The sequence below is a fragment of the Elephantulus edwardii genome, unplaced genomic scaffold (assembly GCF_000299155.1).
Source record: "Elephantulus edwardii isolate Elephantulus edwardi_28Jun2011 unplaced genomic scaffold, EleEdw1.0 scaffold00482, whole genome shotgun sequence".
Lineage (NCBI taxonomy): Eukaryota > Metazoa > Chordata > Mammalia > Macroscelidea > Macroscelididae > Elephantulus > Elephantulus edwardii.
In genome coordinates this window covers 324,547-347,366 of record NW_006400232.1, presented here as the reverse complement: position 1 = coordinate 347,366, position 22,820 = coordinate 324,547, and the positions used below count along the sequence as shown (strand labels likewise).

General features: G+C 37.8%; 1 protein-coding gene across 1 annotated transcript in view; it reads left to right on the top strand.

Annotated features, from left to right (window-relative positions):
• Nucleotides 1-22,820, top strand: part of LOC102848396 (ATP-binding cassette sub-family A member 13-like) — a 619,024-nt gene that overhangs the window by 334,875 nt on the left and 261,329 nt on the right. Inside the window, exon 16 of the mRNA XM_006902979.1 lies at nucleotides 8,958-9,027. Within this exon, the coding sequence (XP_006903041.1) occupies nucleotides 8,958-9,027 (70 nt within the window). The remainder of the gene's footprint in view (nucleotides 1-8,957; nucleotides 9,028-22,820) is intronic.

Below are 22,820 nucleotides of genomic sequence, written 5' to 3'. Positions count from 1 at the left end.
GTTGACCCCCCTCTTAGCCCAGTGCCTTGACCCACTTACTTCCCAGCTCCACCCTCCACCAGGATAACCCCTCTCATCTACCAAGTCCCTTCAGAAAATATCTTCCATTGTCCAACCCATGATCTGACAGTTTATATTTGGGAAATGATATTTGTGAGTCTGCTTACTAGTGATGTCAAATCTCTTTTCTTTCATTACATTTTTTAACTCAATATTGAAAGTGTCTGTCTTCCTAACAAATAGTAGGTAGTTCAAACTTGCTCAAAGGTGAAATGAAGATTTGGCAATTTACCTTTGTAACGATTATACTGAAGAAAACTGGACGGTTATACTCTGTGATATAATTAAACTGATGGTACCAAATATCTGCAGCATCTCTTAATTAAGCAACACATTGAAGAGCAAACAACTTGGTCGTAGACTAGCCCGTCTTTCCACAGTCTAATCTTAGATCGCTTGGCAAGTTCTCCTTGTCAGAAGGAGCATGTTGGTGTGAGCGCAGGAATCATGGCAAGCTTTTAGAGTCGACTGCTTTTCCGGGCATGTGTTTGTTATATGTAGGTTTGCTCTGTCACCGGGAGTGAGGCTAGCCAGCCTGGGCCTAGGGTTTGAACTAGGAGGCAGCCTTAAGCCAAAAGGGCCCTCAGGCCTGCAGCCTTCGGCCAGGTTCAAATTGTTTTCCTGTCAAACGTTCTGGTCTCTGCATTGTTGTACAGAGGTAACTCATGGTTGCTGTGATGCTGAAGCCTGTGACAGTGATGTGCCAATCGTGGTAATGGGTACCCATGGTGGACACTGTTGGCTGGAGCTTCCCAACTAAATCAAGTCTGGAAGCAGGAGCAGCATCCACTTCCAAAATGGCTTGCCTCTGGAAACTCTATCTACAAACAGTGCTCAGGCTGTTTGTTCATAGGGTCGCTGTGAGTTGTCTACGACTCGAAGGCACCAAACAACAACAACAATCTTAGATCAGTTTCAACTTCCTGTTACTTGACTCCACAATCTACACTCTTGATACCAGTAATTAGGAAATCAATAGATATATTACACTAGGAAAGTCGGCAATAAGGGACCTTTTCAATTTATTGAGGAGCAATGATGTCAGTTTGAGGTTGATCACTTGCTATACATTTGAGGGCTGGACAATGAATGATGATAGAAGAACTGATGTCTTTGTGCTGTCGTGTTGGAGAATAGCACTGAACATCCCATGGATTGCCAAAACAAAACAAAACAAAATAAAAAACAAAAACAAAAAACAAACCAAACAAATGTGTGCCCTTTGGAGGCAAAGAGGATAAAGCTTCACATCAAACACTTCATGGGTCTTGCTACAAGGAGCTATTTCTTGGAGAGGGACATAATGCTCCAAAAGGCAGAGGGTCAATGAAGAAGAGGAAGATCCTTAACCAGGAAGATTGATACAGTGACTACGATAATGTGTGTGTCTCTAGATGTCAGGAAGTGTGAGGAGAGGATTGCACAGGACAGGACAGCGTTCAGGTCTGTTGTTCATAGGGTCACTATGTGTTGTACTCAACTCTACGGTACCTAGCAAAATCTTAGATGAGCAACTTGATTTTTTTGAGATCTCCATTTATTCCTCTGAAAAGTAAAAGTTTTCAGAAATCTTGATAAAATATCTGAATGCTTATAATTTTAAAAAATGGTAGCTTCATTCCTTTTTATAACATTTTGGCATAGTGAACTGTTGTTATGGGCTGTCTAGTTGACTATGACTCATTGTGACCGTAAGAACAATGGCTCTGAAACTTGTCCTAGCCTGAGCCAACCTCAATGTCTCTGACCATATCTCCACAGTCACTGTGTCAGTCCATTTCATTCAGGATCATCTTCTGTGCTAATCCTTTATGCTTCCAAACATGATGTCCTTCTCCAAGGGCTGTTCCCTGCTAACAACATGACCAAAGTATGTAAGACAAGAGTTTCTAAATCCTCGCCTTCAACAATCAAACTGATTTCATTCTCCAGGACAGACGTATTTGTTCTCTTGGCAGTCCATGGTATGTTCTGTAACACCACAACTGAAAGGAACAGATATTTCTTCTATCATCCTCATTCAGTGTCCATCTCTCAGATGCATAGTAAGCAATTGAGAAGACTATGGCCAGAATCAGGAACATCTTAGTTTCTAGACTTACATAACTGCTCTTTAGCACTCTGGAGAGGTTCTTGACAGCAAATTTGCACATAGAGACTCATCTTTTGATTACCTGACAGCTGATGTGAAGGATGTTGATTTTGGATCCAAGCAAGATGAAATCATTAACAACCTCAGTATTTTCTCTATTTATCATGATATTGCCTATTGACCTGGTAGTAAAGATCTTTGTTTTTTTGATGTTGAGATGACATGATTAAACTTTGATTCTTGTTGATCTGAGTTGATTTAGCTTCAGTTTGAAGTTTCATATGAGTAGTTGGTGGTCTGCTCCACAATCAGCACCTGGCCTAGTTTTCACAATTGATGCTGTTGTTGTTAAGTGGCATTAACTTGTAGATGACTCATAGTGACCGTATGAATGAAAGACCTGAACACTTGTATACCTTTCATCGTTTTTCCATATTCATAGTATTCAGAGGCAACCTATTTCGGAAGTGGATGCCACTCCTACTTCCCAGCTTGTTTTAATTGGGTAGCTCCACTAAAAGCACTGTTCCCCGTGGGTAACCATTATCACATTTGACACACCAGTGTCAGAGTGTTTAGCATCACAGCAACCATGTGTTTCCTCTGTACAGCAAATTGACAGACCAGTGCTATACCACTTAGAAGAATGTTTGATCAAATACAATTAAAACCAGGCCTAAGGGCCACAGATTAAAATCACCCACCTTTGGCTGGGTAGCATAACTTTCTATCCACTAGGCCGACACAGCTCTTTCTATGTTGTTATTAAAGTGCTATTGAGTCAAACCTGTACAGAATCCGGCTGCTGCAGATGACTTCCAAACTGGATTCCAGCCTTATAGTGCTGACCAAACACATTTTTAAAATAGGAGGCCGAATCAAATAATCTCACTCATATTAGTGAGGGTCAACATTCCAACCTAATCCTCACCAAAACTAGCAAACAAGCCTCTATAGAATCCTGCTACTGCAGATAATTTCCAAACTAGATTCTTCTCCAATTATTTTTTCAGGTGATATCCATGTGTATAGTCACCATTTATGTTTCTTATAAAAGGTGTTTGCAATGAATAGGTCATTGATTGTAGGGAATTCTATCATTCTCTCTTCGGCATTATTTGTCACGAAGAGTATACTTTCTGACTACTGATCCTTCTTCCCTATTCCCAACTTTTACATTCCAATCACCCATTATTATCAAACTATCTTAATTGCATGTTTGGTTAATTTCGGAATACAAAAGTTGGTAGAAGTCATCTATTTCCTCCTCTTTGGCCCTGGTTATTGGTGCATATATTTGAATGACATGCCTCTGGAAACTATGAACTTTGATAAATATTGATAGTTGTAGGACTCCAAGTTTTTGTTCACAGGGTTGCTATGAGTCATGCTCTACTTAAAGGCACTCAACAACAACAACAAGTATTTAACTAGTCTTCCTTGTCTGTGTATGGATATTAGCCTGTCACTCATAACAGATCCGTATTTCAATATGGATCTAGAAATGGACTTTTTAACTATAAAAGTGACTCCTTTTTTCCCCATCTTTTCATCACTACTGTAGTCGATCATGTGATTATCTGATGCAAAATGTCCTATGTCAACCCATTTCATTTTGCCAATGCCTAGAATGTCACTATTTTTGTGTTTTATTTCTTCCTTAACATTCTGCAACTTTCCTATATTCATATTTCTCACATTCCATGTTCTAGTCACTAGTGTCAGTTTGCAATTGTTCCTCCTCCTTTGTCGCAATGAGAAGACTCTGCCTTTGGTACTATATTTGCTAGTTTAACATGAATGTTGTGTTTTGTATAGGGTTTCCTGAGGCCTGCTATTTTGGGAGTGGATAGACAATCCTTCTCCCTAGGCTGTCTTAATTTGGTTGACAGACAAGAATTTTGCTCAAAAGAACATATGAAAGACTTCTCATTATTCAGGTACTGGATCAGGTTTTGGTCCCACTCGTCATTCCCTTAGGTGCATGTATCTTGTTCCCACTCTTACCACTGCTCTGTTCGCATCCAGCTCAATTCCCTCCTTTTTTACCACCAGTAACTCATACCCTCTGCCCCAAGCCATTCCTTGTTTGATCATTCAGGCCTCCACCCACCTCTACCCACTAACTACTTCTCCACTGCCCTGTGATGTTTGCGTTCTTGCACAGTGCAGATGGGATGTTCTGCTGATATCTTCTCTCCTGAAATCTGTTGTCCTCCTTTGCCTCAAAAGTGGCACAGGACAAGGGGCACCAATGTAAGCAATGTGTTTTTTTGTTTTGTTTTGTTTTGTTTTTTATCTACTATTGTGGGTCTGCAGAGTGGAATGGCCTGGATCCTTGACTCTCTTCTCTACACTCTGTAATGGTTCAGTTGCAAGCCCTTGACTTAATTCTTGTATTAGGTGAAGGTGATTCTTTGACAGGATCCCCACGTTTCTCCTTCCCCAGAGCCTATCGCCCTCAGACCTTGAGCTATAAAAGCAAAGAGGCAATATGGCGCTTGGAAGTTGGAGGGTGGGCACTAGGTTTTTGTAACTTGGAGTTTGAATTTGTTCAGTTCCTTCAACTTGAAAAATGTTTAGTGAGTTATTCTTTTTTTTTAAAAAAAAGTTTCTAACTCTAGCTCTTTGCACATTTGATTTTAATACTGTGCTTTATCTTCATGAGCTACCCATTGAAATCTTCTGTTCAACATTTTCCTGATTTATTCCTTTTGTTTTGGATCCTTGGCTTTCTAGTGCAATATTCAGTCTCTTTTACCATTTATTTTGGTCTTTTCCTCTTCCTCTTTCTTTGTAATGTCCTTTTTTTTCTTTTTTCAAATAAGAAATTCTTTTTATTATCTCACAGCTCTTCTGCACTTAATTCATTAGTTTTCAAATCAAACCTGACTTTTAAATTCAAACGTGATAGACTCACGCTTTTTGTGGATTTGTTTTAATTTTATTGACCTTCATTTTGAAGTTACATATAAATAGTTGAAGGCCTGTTCCACAGTCAGCACCTTGCCTGGTTTTCACAGCTGGTATTGAGCTTCTGCAAAGGTTCTTTATCAAAAGTTTTAATCAATCTGATTCCAGTGTAGCCCATCAGTTGAGATCCATGTGCATAATCACTTTTCTTGTTTTTCATAAAACATTTTTGCAGTGAATAAATACTTGATTGTACAAAAGTCTGTCATTCTATCTCTAGCACCCTGTCTGTTACCAAGCCTGTATTTTCAGGCTACTGGTCCTTTTTCCTTGTACTCAACTTTTGTTTTCCAGTCACCAATTAATGATTGAATTTACCAATTAATCTTGGTTGCATATGCAATTTGTTTCAGCCTGAAAAGTTGGTAGAAATCTATGCTTTCCTCTTTGATTTTAGTTGTTTGCATATATATTTGAAAATAGGTATTAGCAGGTCTTCCTGATATGTATCATGCCATTTATAATATTGTACTTCAGAATGATCTAGAAATGATCCTTTTGACTGTGAATGCAACCTCAAATTCCTTCATTTCTTTTTATTCCCAGTATAGTTATCATATAATTGTCTGATTCAAAGTCGTCTATACTAATCTATCTCAGTTCACCAATATGTCAATATCTATGCATTCCATTTCTTTTTTAAATAATGCCCAATTTTCCTGTATTCATACTTTGTGCATTTGAAATATTGCAATAGTGGCTAGTTACAACTATTCTTACTTGTTTTAGTGTTTCCTAATATGAGGGCTCAGTCTCCAGTGTGCTATCTAGTAGTCTAAGTGTGCTTTATTGTACATGGGATTTTTTTCTGGAAGCTCTTGTGGTCTAGTAGTAAGAAGCTGTCCTGCAATCCTGAAGGCTCACAGTTCAAATCCTCCACCTGCTCCCTAGGAGAAGGATGCGTGTTTGTATAATTCACTTTGCTAAAATTTGTAGCAGAACAGTTATAAACAGTGTTAAATCACCAGTGTCCCAAATGCTTGATATGCTGTATAAATCAATAATTTCTGACATCCACAGCTTCTGCTTTGTTCAGTTTCCAGATCCTCTAAGTCACTTAGTATTAGTGGTTTATTGTGGGGTTTCCCAGAGGCTCACGACCATTAATAGAATTACTCATGTGACTGTAGATACGGAGGCTGATTTTGCAGAAACTGGTGACCAAAGGGCCAGTATCCTGTATGCTATCAATTGTAGTTCGCTGCATGAGAAGTCCCATGACTTCTATAAGCCTTTGATAGGATGGGGCTTAAATCACATCCCAATCCTCTCTTCTTTTTTTTTTTTAAATTAATTTCAATGAACATCTACAGAGATTTTGGAATTCCAAAATCCTCTCTTCTTAATACAATCAATGCTTCAGCACAAAATAAATCATTAATGATTTGCTGGAAAAGACATTTTGAGTGATAAACCTTAGACACTTAGAACTGGTAATCTCCTCTGAGGCAGTTACTGCCTCTGAAAAACCATTGGTGGGTCAGCTATGGATGTTTTCTGACTCTATCACAAACAACAATAACAACAAAATGAGGGCTCAGCTTCCAATACCATATCTAATAATCTAAGTAAGTGTTCACTGTTGTTCATAGGATTTTGAAGGGATTGTTGATGTTTCAGAGTGGATGGCTAATAATTTTTCCTAGTCTCTCTTAATTTAAGAAATTCACTTTAGTACAGTATCTGACAGAGAAATGTTGTAGTAAAAAAGAGCAGATAATAGACAAGCAAAAATATACATGTCTAAACCATTAAGAACAGTATTATGCAAAGACACTTCCCTGGTGCAAAATCTGACAGTTAAATTTGGGCTTGGTCTTCCTCCTTCGCCCAGAAAATCTGATACAAGACCTCTAAGTAACCCGTAAAATGTTGACCTCAGGCTCCTGTCATTCACATCCATAATCTGGATGCTCCCTGGTAAAGATGGTGCCTCTCTAGCATGTATCTTTATGCCGAGGCTCTATGGACCTCCCAACCTATGAACTTTTATTTTTAATTTAAATTTCTATTTTGGAAAAAAAAAGTACCAAAATATAGACCCAAGAGAGAAAAACAGTATATTTACACACACACACACACACAAACACACACACACACACACACACACACACACACACACACACACACACTTGTTGTTGTTGTTAACAGAGATGACTCATAACGACCCTATGAAAGAAAGTCCTGAACAATTGTATAACTTTCATCGTTTCCCCTGTTGTGCCCACGAAATGCCCCTCAAAGAAATCAGAAAACACGTCTGAAATTTCAAGAGCGTTTATTATTTAATTTTCCACGCGCGGAAGCTTTCCCCTTCCCCAGGAAGGTGGTGAAGGAAAAAAGCCCCGAGTTTCCCCTCCCACTTGCTTTTATAGCTCTCTTGAGTGCCCTGTTAGGGCAGGGGGATTGCGATCTGGGTTGATGGGTTGACTTTTGACGGACTGGCTACTTTGCCCGCCTTTACTTCTTTTGTGGCACATAGACACTAGTTAATTCTTTACTTTTTCAAGGACAGACTAGGCTTTGCCCGGGGCACTCGTGTTTGCCTTAAGCCAAGAATTTTTATGGCCCGCTTCTTCCTCCAGCGCTAATGGGGGTTTATAAAAAATGGGGTTTCTGCTGTCCCTTCACTCCAAGTTCATAGTGTTTCGAGAGGCAAGTTATTTCGGAAGGGGATGTCACTCCTGTTTCCCAGCTTGTTTTAATTGGGTTGTGTTGTTGTTGTTATGTGCCGTCGAGTCGTTTCCGACTCATAGCGACCCTATGCACAACAGCCCTAAACCCTGCTCTATACTGCGCCAACCGCACCGCCTCTGACACACCCATCCCTATTACCCCAGTCACCGAATCAATCCGTAGCTTCACCAAACACTGTCCACCATGGGTAACCATTATCACATTTGACACATCAGTGTTACAGTGTTTAGCATTACCACAAGTTACCCTTGTACAACAAATGGACAGAGCAGTGCTATACCACTTAGAAGAATCTTTGACCAAAAACAATTAAGACCAGGCCTGAGGGGCGCGGATTAAAATCACCCGCTTTTGGCTTGGTAGCATAACTTCTATCCACTAGGGAGGCCAACAGAGTTCTCTCGTTGTTATTGTTGTTAAGTGCCATTGAGTCATAGATAACTCATAGCAACCCTATGAAGGAAAGATCTGAATGCTTGCATACTTTTCATCATTTCTCCAAGTTCATAGAGTTTCTCTGCCATTGAGTTAGAACAGACTCATAACTGACTTTCCAGTGATTTTGAAGAAGGTGTAAATTACATAAGGGAACATTGACCATCTTACCTCTACAGAGTTACTAGTGGATTTTTTGAACTGCCACCGGTACGACCTTTGTGTTACCAGTACTATTTCATACAGACTAAACTACCAGCATTCTCTACAGTGCAATTAGTTATTATAAGTAATTTCTTTTGCTTTATGTTTCTTGATAACATAAATTTATTTTTGTATTTTTTTAAAAAAGAAAATTACATGCCGTATCTTATTTTGAATATAAATTTGTCATACATGGAACTTATTATTTGTTTTTTGGGGCTGAAGGTACTTGACCTTGAGACTTGGAGCCTCAGGATTCAAAAGAAGTAGCACAACCCCATAATGAAAGACCTGCAATACAGTGAAATCAAGTTATATATCTAATATAATGGAAATACTGTCATTATAATTAACAGCTCTAGCTGAGAAAACAAACGTTAGAATGCTACATTTCTGTTGGAGATTATTATCTTGTGAACTCTTTTCTGGTGTCATGGGATATACAGTAGTTTTATAATCTGAAAGATCATTCTAGTTTCCTTCTTTGTTTTTTTAGGAAGAATTATTCATGCTGGCACACTGATTCTTTTTCTTACCCACAATTCCAAGATTCATGTGGCTGTCAGGTAAGACTTCTATACTGATTTTACTCTTTTAAAATACTAATCTTAAGTAAGAAAAATGTGTTGACTCCATCCATTTCATTTCTTTGTCAACTAAATGATTTTCTATGATTTTTTGTTTGCTTTATGAATTTTCTTTGGGGAAAAATTACCATCACATGAAATGAAGATTTATATAACACAAAGACTATGTAGACTCAGCAGTATTACTTTTGTTTATTACCTTCGCTTGAGCCATTATACTTTGAAATTAACTTGATAATGTCTAATAATAAAAATAGCACTGTTACTTTCATTACCAACAGTGCGCTTTAAGCAAATGCATTTTTTTTCAATTAGTAATTGAGGTGGCCTAGTGGCAAGAAGCTTTTCTTCAGTCACAAAAGCACATGATTCATCACTACAAGCCGCTCTGATGGAGAAAGATGTGCAGTCTCCTTCCATGTGATTAATTGCCTCTGAAAATCTGTCAGAGGGTCAGCTGTGGGCTGGTTTCAACTCTATGGTACACAACAATGACAATAATTGAGGGAGCTAGAAGTGCATTTTGTATGTTGCTGTTGTTGTTGGGTGCGATTGAGTCATCTACCACTCATAGCAACCTTGTGAACAAGGTCTGAATGTTAACCGATCCTGTACTCTCTTCAGGATCTACATCATGTACAAGGTTATTGTAGTAGTCAGTGTCAATCCATCTTTTGATGACCTTCTGCTTTTTCCAGTGAGCTGTCTTTTTCTATGGACTAGTTCCTCCTAAAAATATGCCCTAAGTAAGTGAAGACAGTTTCACAATCCTTTCCTCCAAGGGGTATTCTGGTTTCACTTCCTTCAAAATAGATTTGTATTTGTCCTTTTGTCAATATCTCCACAAAAATCACAATTCAGAGCTCTGATTCTGCTTCAGTATTTCTTGTTCATTGTCCGTTTTTCAAATGCATTGAAAATACCATGGCTTATGTTAAGTATACCTTCTTATTTAAACAGACATACTTGCTCTTTAGAACTTTGGTGAAGTTTTTGAGAGAAGATTTTCCCAAAGCAACAAAATTTTAGGTTTCTTGACTGCTGCTACCAGGGTTTGATTGTGGATAAACAAATGGAAACTGTAGAATATACTGTCAATCATTAATATGCAAGTCCAAATTAAAGATACATTAAATGAAAACTAGTCCACAAGAATTAAAATAGGATCTAGAGTATTTCCCAAGTTAGTTTAAAAATCATCATAAGACTAGATTTGACACACTGAACACTAATGACTGATCGTCAGATGAGTTATGGAATGGCAGAAAGTGCATCATCCATGAAGAAAGCAAAAGGTCATTACAAAGACTGGGGATAAAGAAAGTACCAAAATATATGCCAGAAGTGACTCTGAAACTTACATTAGAATGAAAAGAAGTCAAAACAGGAGGAAAGAATGTCATGCTAAGAGAGCTGAACAGATTACAAAGGACAAATTGAGAAGACAAAGAGAAGTATTGGAAAGAGCTGAGTCAGAAAACCAAAAGTAAAGAACACACTTAGCACTTCTCAAGCTGAAAGAACTGAACAAAATTAAAGCCACAAATTGTAACACTAAAGGAGTTTATGGCCAAAATCTTGAGTGATGCAAGAAGCACCAAAAGAAGATGAAAGGAATACAAAGAGTCACTGTTCCAAAAATAATTACTCTTCTTCAAACCATTCCAGGAAGTACCATAAGATCAAGAACCATAGGAAGAAGTCAAAGAGTTACTAAAGACATTTGTAAAAACTAAGGTCCTAGGGATTGATGGAATATCATTTGAGGTTTGAGGAAAGACAGGTAGCCCTAGACACGATGATGGAGATTCATATTTCTCCCCATTCCAGAATAAAAAAAATATTCAACAGACTGTGGAGAATACAGAACAATATTACTGAAATGATATATAAGTAAAGTCTTAATGAAACATGTTTAAAAATGACTGTAACAGTACATCAACAGAGGACTTTCAGAATTTTAAACTGGATTCAAAAAAGGCCATGGCAAAAAGAATATTATTGCTGATGCCACATGGATCTTGTTCAAAATCAGAGAATACTAGAAAAATACTTGCTTGTGCTTTATTGATTATTAAAAGGTATTTGATTGTGTGGATCATAACAAATTATGATTAATATTGAGAAGAATGAACCTCTTAATTATTCTCATACAAGACCTACATATAGACCAATAAACGGTTGTCTGAACAAAACAAGGGAACACTGAGTGATGTAAATCAGGAAAGGTGAGCATTAGGGCTGTGCCTTTCTCCATACACATTCAGTCTTTATGCTATAGAAATAGTTCAGGAAGTCTGACATATGAAGAAACATGTGGATTGAGATAGATCCTTCTACAGCTTGCATTATACTGGTAGAATTTAGCTTGCTTTCAGAAAGTGAAGAGGCCTTGAAACACTTACTATAGAACAAAGACTATAACCTTCAATAGAGTTATATCTCAGCACCAAAACAAAATAATTCACCCCTGGACCAATACTCAACATCACGACAAATGGAATAAAGATTGAAATTGTCAATAATTTCATTTTACTGTATCCACAACCGATATTCCCTTCGTAGGAGGTTTTCTAAAATTCTAAATGCAATATAATCTCAACACCTCTTTCAGATTTTCGAGTTTGGGAATCTAGGAATGAAGAACACTTGACAACCAACAGTGTATAAAGGTTCTTGTCTAGTCACATCTCCTCCAACATTAATTACTTGTTGACCTGTTATACTTTGCCACTGCTATTGGAGTGAGATGGTATCTCACTGTGGTTTTTATTTGCATATCTCTTATTGCCTGTGATTTTCAGCATTGGTACAACCCACTCTGGAAGGCAGTTTGGTGTTTCCTCAGAAAGCTGAACATAAAAATTCCAATACAACCTGGCTATTCCACTATTTGGAATATACCCAGAGAAAGTGAGAGCTGAAGTACAAACAGAGACATACACCAATAGCAACACTATTCACCATCACAAGAACATGGAAACAAATGTCCAAGTACAATTGAATGGATCGAGAATTTATGGTACATTTACATAATGAAACACTTCACAGCACACAGAAGCAATTGTTATTGTAAATTGCTACCTAACTTTGGAGAACCTAGAGAGCATTATGCTAAGTGAACTAACCCAGTCCCATAAGGACAAATACTGTTTAAGACCATTATTGCAGAAATAGGTAACTTGTATGAGGATCTAAGGGAGGAAGGGGTGCAGAGGGTTGAGGATGGAGGGGCAGCAGTTAATCATAGTGTCACACACTTTGATTGATGGAGAAAGAGGTGGGTTAAGTAAATTGAAAAGACCCAGTGTATAAAACAATGTATATGAAATCTGTAAGTAAACCACTATAAAAGAAAAATTTTTTATTGATGAAAACCCACACAAAAAATATGCTGGTATCAGAAACTTGGTAATGAATATTTAATATCATTTACCAAAATAGTCTAGAGCATTAGAGAAACCAAGTATTTATATCACATAAACATACATACACCTATCTTTCTAAGTCTTTTGTGCTTAGATAGAAGATAATTCTCATTTGTGCAGCTACGTACAAGTTGGGGAGGAAATTTATTATTATCAGATTCTAACTTCACCTGCTCTGAAAACTTGGGCATTGACTCTTTACTTTTAATACCAATAAAGATCTCAAAGTTTTGAGGTTAATAAAGCAATTTTCCACTTTTCGTTATGGAACACATGTATTGAAAATTAAAACTCTCCCTTGTAAAGGATTGCTGTCTCAGGAATGCAGGGAAAAGACAAGTGCTGTACTGATACCACTACTGCTAAAGTAGACTACATGGAGTAGATGTAGAGTCAGGGCGATATCTTGTCACTCAAGTATCTAAATGATGAAGAATAAACTTCTTGGAAACAACCAAACCAAAACAATACAAAAGTAAAAACCCAAGGAGACTTGACTATTTATGTACTATTCAAATTACAATTGTGGGAGGATTTTTTAGTTTATTTGTGTTACTGATTACATTGTAGCTATTTCTAACCTATCAAAATGTTACAACCTTAGAGCTACTCTGAAGGAGAAGACTATGAGGATTTGCAGTTAGAGAAGATTTCAAGAAAAACAGAATTTGCCTATCTCTTAAGGATTAGAATATATTTTAGGGTTTAAGGTATGATGGTTAATAAAAACAACGTGGCAAAAATCCTTTGATTAGACAAAATGTGGCTTTTTAAAGTTATTTGTGGGTATACTTATTTCCAAATTAAAGAAAATGGGTGGTGAAGCCTGTAAAATATTGTTCCAATAACCCAAAGGCCTTACTTTTTTTGCTTATGACTTATAGTGAACCTATGCACAACAGCCCTATACCCTGCTCTATCCTGTGTCAATATTATTGTGTCTGGCACACCTGCCCCAAATTACCGCAGTCACTGATTCAATCCATCTCATTGAGGATCTTCCTCTCTTGAGCTGTCCGTCCCCCCACCAAAGCATGACATCCTCTCCAAGAACTGATCTCTTCTTGCAATATGTCCAAAAAGCTTCAGAACCCTTGCATCCAAGGAGCAGCCTGGTTTCACTCTCTTTAGAATGAACCTGTTTGTTTTCCTAACTCTTCTAAAGCACCACATCTCAAAGGCATCAATTCTCCTTTTATCATCCTTAGTCATTGCCCAGATTTCCGAAGCATAGCAAGTAATTGCAAAGACCATGGTTTGAATCAAACATACCTTAGTTTCCAGACTGATGTTATTGCTCTTCAGTACTTTGGAGAGGTCTCTGACAGCAGACTTTCCCAATGCAATACATCTTTTAATTTCCTGGCTACTGGTACCAAGAGTATTGATTGTGGAGCCAAGTGAACTAAACCATCCATCATGATGCTATCAATTGACCTAGTGGTGAGAATCTTTGTTTTCTTGATACTGAGCCTCAATCCATATTAAAGGCACATTCCTTGACCTTCTGCAGCAAGTACTTCAGGTCCTCCTCAGTTTCAGCGGGAAGGGTTGTGTCATCTGCATAACGCAGATTGTTGATGACTCTTCCACCAATCCTGATGCCAAATTTCTCCTCATACAGCCCAGCCTTCTGGATAATCTGTTCCACATATAAATTGAAAATTTATGAAAATAGGATACATCCTTCACACAGACCCTTCCCAATTTTGAACTATGCAGTGTTTCCTTGGTTTGTTCTCATGACTGCCTTCTGGTCCAAGTATAGGTTTCATATAAGCACAATCAAATGTTCTGGGATTCCCATTCTTCTCAGAGCCAACCACAGTTTGTTGTGATCCACACAAATGCCTTTGAATAGCCAGTGAATCACAGATAGTCATTCCTCTGGTACTCTCTGCTTTCAGCCAAGATATATCTAACATTAGCTATAATATCCCTTGTACCATGGCCTCTTCTAAAATCAGCCTGTACTTCTGGCAGTCATCTGTTGATGTGTTGTTCCAGTCATTTTTGGATAATTTTCAGTAGAATATTGCTTGCATGTGATATTAATTATATTGTTCGATAATTTCTGCACTCTGTTGGGTCACCTTTCTTTGGTATGGGAACAAATATAGATCTCTTCCAGTCAATTTGCCATGTGATTATCCTCTAGATTTCTTGGCACAACTTGGTAAACACATCCAGGGCATCATCTCTTTATTGAAATATGTCAGTTGCTATGCCATCAATTCCTTGTATCTTGTTTTTTGCCAATTCTTTCACAGCAGCTGGAACTCTTCCTTCATCATCACAGGCTCTTGATCATATGTTGTTTCATGAAATTCTTCTGTGTAAGCTAATTCCTTTTGGTACAATGACTGTAAACTCTTTCTATCTTCATTTAATGCTTCCTGGATGATTTAATATTCTGCCCAAAGCATCCTTAAATGTTGCAACTCAAAGCTTGAATTTGCTCTTAAGTCCCTTCAGGTTAAGAAATGCTGAGCAAGTTCAGCCCCTTTTGATTTTCTGACTCCAGCTCTTTTCACATTTCGTTATAATACTTTACTTTGTCTTCCCTTGCTATCTTTTGCAATCATCTGTTCAGCTCCTTAATCTCTTGCTTTCTTCTCTTTGCTTTGGCTTCTCAGTTCTCTAGTGCAGTATTCAGAGTCTCTTCTGACATTCATCTGGTCTTTTTCCTCTGTCTTTGTAATTACTCTTGCAATCTTCTTAGATGATATTTTTGATATCTTCTCCAGCTCATCTGATCTTTAATAATTAGTGTTCAAGCCTCAAACCTGTCCAGAGATGGTTTTGAAATTCTAGCAGAATAGACTTAAGGTCCAATTTTGGTTCCTGTGGATTTGATTTCATTTTCCTTAGCATCAGCTTGAACTTGCATATCAGTATTTGGTGATCTTTTCCACAATCAGCACCTTGCCTAGTTTTCACCGCTGATATTGAAATTATTCAGTGGTTCCACAGATGTAATCTATCTGATTCCTATATGTATAAACAGGTGAAATCCATGTGTATAGCTTGTGTTTATGTTTCTTATAAAATATTTCCAATAATAAATTGTTGACTTCACAAAATTCTATTATTCTATCTCCACCTTCATTTCTGTCTCCAAGTCCATTTTCCCCCTACTGATCTTTCTTCTCTGTTTCCAACTTTTGCATTCCATTCACCCATTATTATTAATGCATCTTGGTTACATGCTTTATCATTCTCTGACTGAAAAGGTTGGTAGACATCTTCTATTTCCTCCTCTTTGTTTCTGGTTGTTGGTGGTACTCAAAGATTAGATTCTTTTACCGTAGGAGTACGCAATGAGGGTTGCAGAGTGGATTATATTTGTGGGTAGGGGGTGGGGTTTGGGGAGGTGCGGGGGGATTGTGTACCAAAGAGGGAGTTTTTCTTTTGCTTTTCAAGGAGAGGAGCAAACGGGGGGGGGGGGTTTGTGCGGCGGAAGGGTGCAACAATGAATGGATGGAATTCCAAAATCTCTGTAGATGTTCATTGAAATGAAAAATAAACAAACTAAATTAAAATTAAAAGATTTTGTTCTAACTCAAGCCTATATACATCTCACATTAAATATGTATTCAATCTAGCCATCTTCCTGTTAGACTAGTAAACCAATGTTTAAAATCTTTTAATTAGATTTAGCTCAATTTAGCCCCAATTCTCCTTATCATAGTAATTGAAATCAGATATAGGTGAGATGCTAGGAAAATGACATCCTCTCTATTTTACTTGTGAAACTAGCAAGCTCCTTCAAAAAGTAGTCATGGAGACTTATTGTTATTAGATGCTGTCAAGTCAACTATGACTCATGGCAACCCATGAATAACAAGATGAAACTTGACACAATACTCATAATACTCATAATTTCTGAAGCCCATTGCTACAATCAATATATCAATTCCTCTTGTTGAGAATCTTCCTTTTTTTGGTCACATCTTCCATCTTTCCTATCATGATGACATTTTCCAAGAAGTGATCTCTTCTAAAAACATGCCCAAATTATATCAGATAAAATTACACCATTTTTACCTCTAAAAACCACCCTGGCTCTACTTTCTCCAAGACAGACTTGTTTGTTCTCTTGGCAAGCCATGAGATAGTCAGTACTTGTCTCAAACAGCACAATTCAAAGACTTCAATTCTTCTTCTGTCATCCATAACATTATTCAACTTTCTGACCAAGAGACATAGTTTAAAGATATAAAGTTATGCCCACCAACAAAGTGAAAAAGAACCAAAAATAAACCCCAAAGCAAACAACAAAAACCCCTCCTTTTTTTTTTAAACAAACAATGAAATCCTATAGCTGTTATGTACAATCAAATTACACACTACAACATAGAGTAGAACTGACTCAGGATTTCCAAGCTAGCAGTTTTTACAGGAGCAGTCATTTCTTTCTCTTCCAGTACTTGTAAATTAAAACCTCTGAAATTTCAGTTCACAGTTAAGCACCCAAGAATATTGCCAACAAAGAATGCACAATATCTTTACAAAGTGGAAGAAGGTAAGACCAAGACAGATGTCAGAAGAGACTCTGAATATTGCACTAGAGTACTGAGAAGCAAAAGCAAAGGGAAGAAATAAAGATGTTAAGGAGCTGAACAGAAGATTTCAAAGGGCAGTGCAGGAAGACAAAGCAAAGTATTATAATGAAATTTGTAAAGAGCTGAAGTCAGAAAATCAAAAGGGACAAATTTTCTCAGCATTTCTTAAGTTGAAGGAACTGAAGAACAAATTCAAGCTTCGAGTTGTAATACTTAAGAATGCTAAGGGCAGGATGTTAAATGATCTAGGAAGCATTAAAAGAAGGTGAAAGCAGTATACAGAGTTACTGTACCAAAAAGATTGGCTTGTACAGAAGAATTTCATGAAACAACATATGGTAAGAGACAGTGATAATACTCTGGTTTCTCTTCAGATCATAGGAATCTTTTACTTTCTATTAAAGTCACATGGTGATGAAAGAGGAAGTTCAAGCTGCTCTGAAGGAATTGGCAAAACAAACAAACAAACAAAAAAAAACCCACCAAGGCCCCAGGAATTGACAGCACACCGATAGACATATTTCAACAAACAGATGATGCCCTGGAGATGATTACCAGTTTGCACGAAGAAATCTAGAGGAAAACCACCTGGCCAAATGACTAGAAGAGATCCATATTTATTACCAATCCAATAAAAGGTGACCTGACAGAGTGTGGAAAATATCAAACAAAATCACTAATACCAAACACAAGCAAAATTCTACTAGAATAATACATTAAAGAGAACTACCAGGAATACAAGCTGGATTTAGAAGAGATTGTGGCCCTAGAGATATCACCAATGTCAGATGGATCTTGGCAGAAAGAAAAGAGTACCAGATGGATGTCTATCTATGCTTCATTGACTATTCAAAGGCATTTGGTTGTGTAGATCACAATAAATTGTGGCCAACCTGGAGAAGAATTGGAATCACAAAATACTTTTTTGTGCTTGTATGAAAGTTGCACTTGACCAGGAGGCAATTGTCAGAACAGAATAAGGAAATACTACATAGTTCAAAATTAGGAAAGGGATGCATTTAGAGATGTGTTCTGTCTTCATACATTTTCAGTCTATATGTGGAACAGATCATTTGAGAAGCTGAAGTTTATGAAGAGGAGTGTGGTGTCAGGATTGGGGGAAGACTCATCAACAATCTGAATTATACAAACAACACAAAATTTTTGCCAAAACTGAGGAAAACTTGAAATATTTGCTGAAGAAGATCCAGGACTGTAATCTTCAATATGTAATGAAGCTCAACATCAAGCATAAAAAGGTTCTCACTGTTGGGCCAATTGACAGCACAATGATGGATGGCGAAAAGATAGAGGTTGTTAAGAATTACAGCTTGCTCACCTTCACAGTCAACACTTTTGGTATCAGCTGTCCGTAAATCAAAAGGCAAATTGAATTGGGGTAGTCTGCTGTCAGGAACCTCTCCAGGGTACTGAGAAGCAACAATGTCAGTCTAGAGAATACAGTGTGCCTAATCCATGGTCTTATCAATTATTTACAATGTATCAGAGAGCTGGACAATGACTAGAGATGACAGAGAAGAACTGATGCCTCTGAGTAGTGGTACTGGAGAAGAATAAGGAATACACCATATACCACCAGTAGAACAAACAGGTCTGTCTTGGAGAAGGTGAAACAAAGTGTCTCCTGGGAGGCAAGGATATTAAAGCTCCATCTCCCATTCTTTCACTTTGTTATGATCCATACAGTCAAATGCCTTTGCATAATCAATGAAACACAGATAGACATTCTTCTGGTATTCCCTGCTTTCAGCTAAGATCCATCTAACATTAGCTACAATATCCCTAGTATCATAATGCCTTCTAAACCCAGCCTGGACTTCTGGCAGTTCTCTGCTGATGTGCTGTTCCAGTCGTTTTTGGATAATCTTCAGTAGAATCTTGCTTTCATGTGAAATCAGTGATATTGTTCTATAGTTACCACACTCTGTTGGGTCAGCTTTCTTTGGAATGGGAACAAATATAGATCTCTTCCAGCCAGTTGACCAACTGGTTGTTCTCCAGATTTCTTGGCACAACTTGGTGAGCACATCCAGGGCAACATCTGTGAGCTGAAACATGTCAATTGGTATACCATCTATTTCTGGGGCCTTATTTTTTTGCTATTTCCTTCAAAGTAGCGTGAACTTCTTCCTTCATCACAATAGGCTCTTGCTCATATGTGATTTCATTAAATTCTTATGTGTCTGCTGGTTCCTTTTGATACAGTGACTCAGTATATTCTTTCCATCTTCTTTTTAATACTTCCTGGATCATTTAATATTCTACCTAAAGCATCCTTGATTATAGCAACTCAGGGTTTGAATTTGTTCTTCAGTTCCTTGAGCTTAAGAAATGCTGAGAGAGTTCGGCCCTTTTGATTTTCCGACTCCAGCTCCTTGCGCATTTCATGGTAATATTTTGCTTTGTCATCCCGTGCTGTCCTTTGGAATCTTCTGTTAAGAACTTTAGTATCTTGAATTCTTTCTTCTACTTTGGCTTCTCTGTGCTCCAGCACAATATTCAGAGTTTCTTCTGACATCCATTTTGGTCTTTTCATCCTCTTTTGTCTTTGTAATGACCGTCTGCACTCTTCCTGTGTGATGCATTTGACATCCTCCCACAACTCATCAGGTCTTCGCTCATTAGTGTTCAAGGCCTCAAACCTGTTCCTGAGATGGTACTGGAATTCAGGTGGGATGAACTCAGAGTCATATATTGGTTCCCGTGGATTCGGTTTAATTTTCCTCAGCTTCGGCTTGAACTTGCATATGAATAGCTGGTGGTCTGTTCCACAATCAACTCCTGGTCTTGTTTTCACAGCTGATATTGAGCTTCTCCAGCATGTTTTTCCACAGATGTAATCGATCTGATTCCTATGCTTTGACTGTGTGGATCATAACAAACTGTAGCTGACTCTCAGAAGAATGGGAATCCCAGAATCCCAGAATGGGAATCAGACCATTCTGATGTGAAACCTATACTTGGACCAAGAGGCAGTCGTCATGGTCATAATTGGGAATGGCGTACACCAGGGATGTGTCCTATATCCATACCTTTTCAACCTATATGCAGAACACATTATCCGAGAGGCTGGTCTCTATGAGGAGAAGTGTGGCATCAGGATTGGTGGAAGATCTATTAACAATCTGCGTTATGCAGATGACACAACCCTGCTTGCTGAAACTGAGGAGAACCTGAAATGCTTGCTGCAGAGGGTCAAGGACTGCCACCTTCAGTATGGATTGAAGCTCAAAGTCAAGAAGACAAAGATTCTCACCACTGGGCCAATTGGCAGCATCAGAATGGATGGTGAAGAGATTGATATTGTTAACAACTTTAATCTGCTTGGCTCCATGGTCAACACTCTTGGTACCAGTAGCCAAGTAATAATAAATAAAAGAAAGTATTGCCATGGGAAAGTCTGCTGTTAGGGACCTCTCCAGGATACTGAAGAGCAATGGTGTCACTATGGAGACCAAGGTGCATCTGATACAGGCTATGGTCTTCGCAATCACTTGTTATGCATCAGAGAGTTGAACAATGACTAAGGAGGACAGAAGGAGAATTGATGCCTTTGAGCTGTGCTGCTGGAGAAGAGTATTGAATGTACCTTGCACTGCCAAGAAAACAAATAGATTCATCCTGGAGAGGTTTAAATCAGGCTGCTCCTTGGAGGCAAGGATTCTGATGCTTCCTCTGACATACATTGGACATGTTGTAAGGAGGGAGACGGATTCAGTGACTGGGGTAATTGGGATGGGTGTGTCAGAGGCAGTGACATTGGCACTGGATAAAGCAGGGTTTAGGGCTATTGTACATAGGGTCGCTATGAGTTGCAAGCTACTCGATGGCACATAACAACAACAACAATAACAACAACAACTCCCATACTTTGGGCATGTGTCCAGGAGGGACCAATCCTTGGAGAAGGAAAACATTCTTGGAAGGTTGGAGCCGTAGCGCAGGAGAGGAAGACCGTGGATGAGATGGATGACATAATAACTGGGCCAATGAGATTAGATGTGTTGATGCCAGGAGATTGGCTCAGGATAGAGCAGGTTTCAAAGCTGTTGTACACAGGGTTGCTGTGAGTCACAGCTGACTCAAAGGCACATAAGAACAACAACAATAGCAACTGTGTTATCAGTGCTTCTCATGTCAGATGTGTATGTTCTTAACCTAGACAGTAGAAAATGGAAAAAAAGATGTTATTGGTTCCAAAACATTTTCAAATTCATCAAGGCACATCCCATTAAGCTTTAAGGTCTTGACTCCAGGTACCATTATCTCAGTTGTGAAGTTGAGACTGATTCATAGTAGATCTAACACAGGATTTCCAAGCCTATAAATTTCACAGAATGGAACTCTGATAGCCTAGTTTAAAGCAGCTTCACTGCCAACCAAAAAGGCACTTCATACCCATCAAGTGTTCCCTGTTTCATCTCTTGTGGTTTAATGTCTCTGAAAAGTCACTGGATTGTCAGATATAAGTTAGTGGTTACGGAACATCATAGTCACAATCATACCAAATTCCACAGTAGATTACCAATATTCTCCTTCAGAGTTACTAGTGATTTCAACCCCTAAAGGGGCATTTCATTTGTTTATCAGTGCAATTCCTTATGGATTATGCCTTCTGAGTATTTGGCTCTATGAAAAGTTATTTCTACACACTATTGGATTCCTTTCCAAGAATATTTTCCTAAGCATAATTCCTAATGTAACTGATTTTCTTCTGAATAGGCTGAGAATTACGGTGAAATAGTCTTTCCTTAAATGCTGTTTCCTGTCTCATGTAACTATTAGTGGTGAGAAGAAATTAGGCCACATCTTCTATATTTACTTGGAAATCTTTTAATAAAAGTACTCAAATTTACCTCTTATAAGTTATGTTCACAAAATTATTTTGTGTGTTTCAGATAAAATTTAGGGTATTGTAAGACAAGTATAAAACATACATTGTTGTTTCAGAAAAGAAATTCTTAACATGTTCACAAACATACCCTAAAAATTTAGAAGAATTTCACCTGGCCAACTGACTAAAAGTGATGCATATTACTCCCTTTAAAGAATTAAAAAGTGATCCAAGAGTGTGGAAATTATTGAAAAATATTAATATTATCATACAAAAGTAAAACTTTGCAGTATATCAACAGAGAACTGCCAAAACTTCGAATAGAATTCAAAAAGAGTATGTGGAACAAGGGATATCATCCATGTCAGATACATCTTGACATAAATCAGAGATTATCAGAAAGATTATTACTTGTTTTTTTGATCATACAATTAACAATAAATTATATAAATATAACAATAAATTATGGATTGGGAGTTTTACAACACTTAATTTGCTCTTGCAAAACCTGTACAGTAGTTTGAAAAGAACAAGGAGATAGTGAATGGTTTAAAATGAAGAAAGATGTGCACAAGGTTTGTATCCTTGATCCACCATCTGTACAATGAACAAATCAATCAAGAAACTGTATTATATAAAGAAGAAAGTAGCATGGTGATTGGAAAAAATATTCATCAACAACATGTATTATGCAGGTGACACAACCTTCTTTTCAGAAAGAGAAAGATAAGAGCAAAGGCTACAACTTACAGTACGGGTTACATATCAACATAAAAACAAAAAAAACAACCCAACCAAAAACCCCAAAATCCTTACCAATGCACCAATCAGCAACACCAAGATATATAGAGAAAAGATTGACAAGGTCGTGGATTTTTTGTTTTACTTGAATCCAAAATAAACAGCCATAGTAGCAACTGTCAA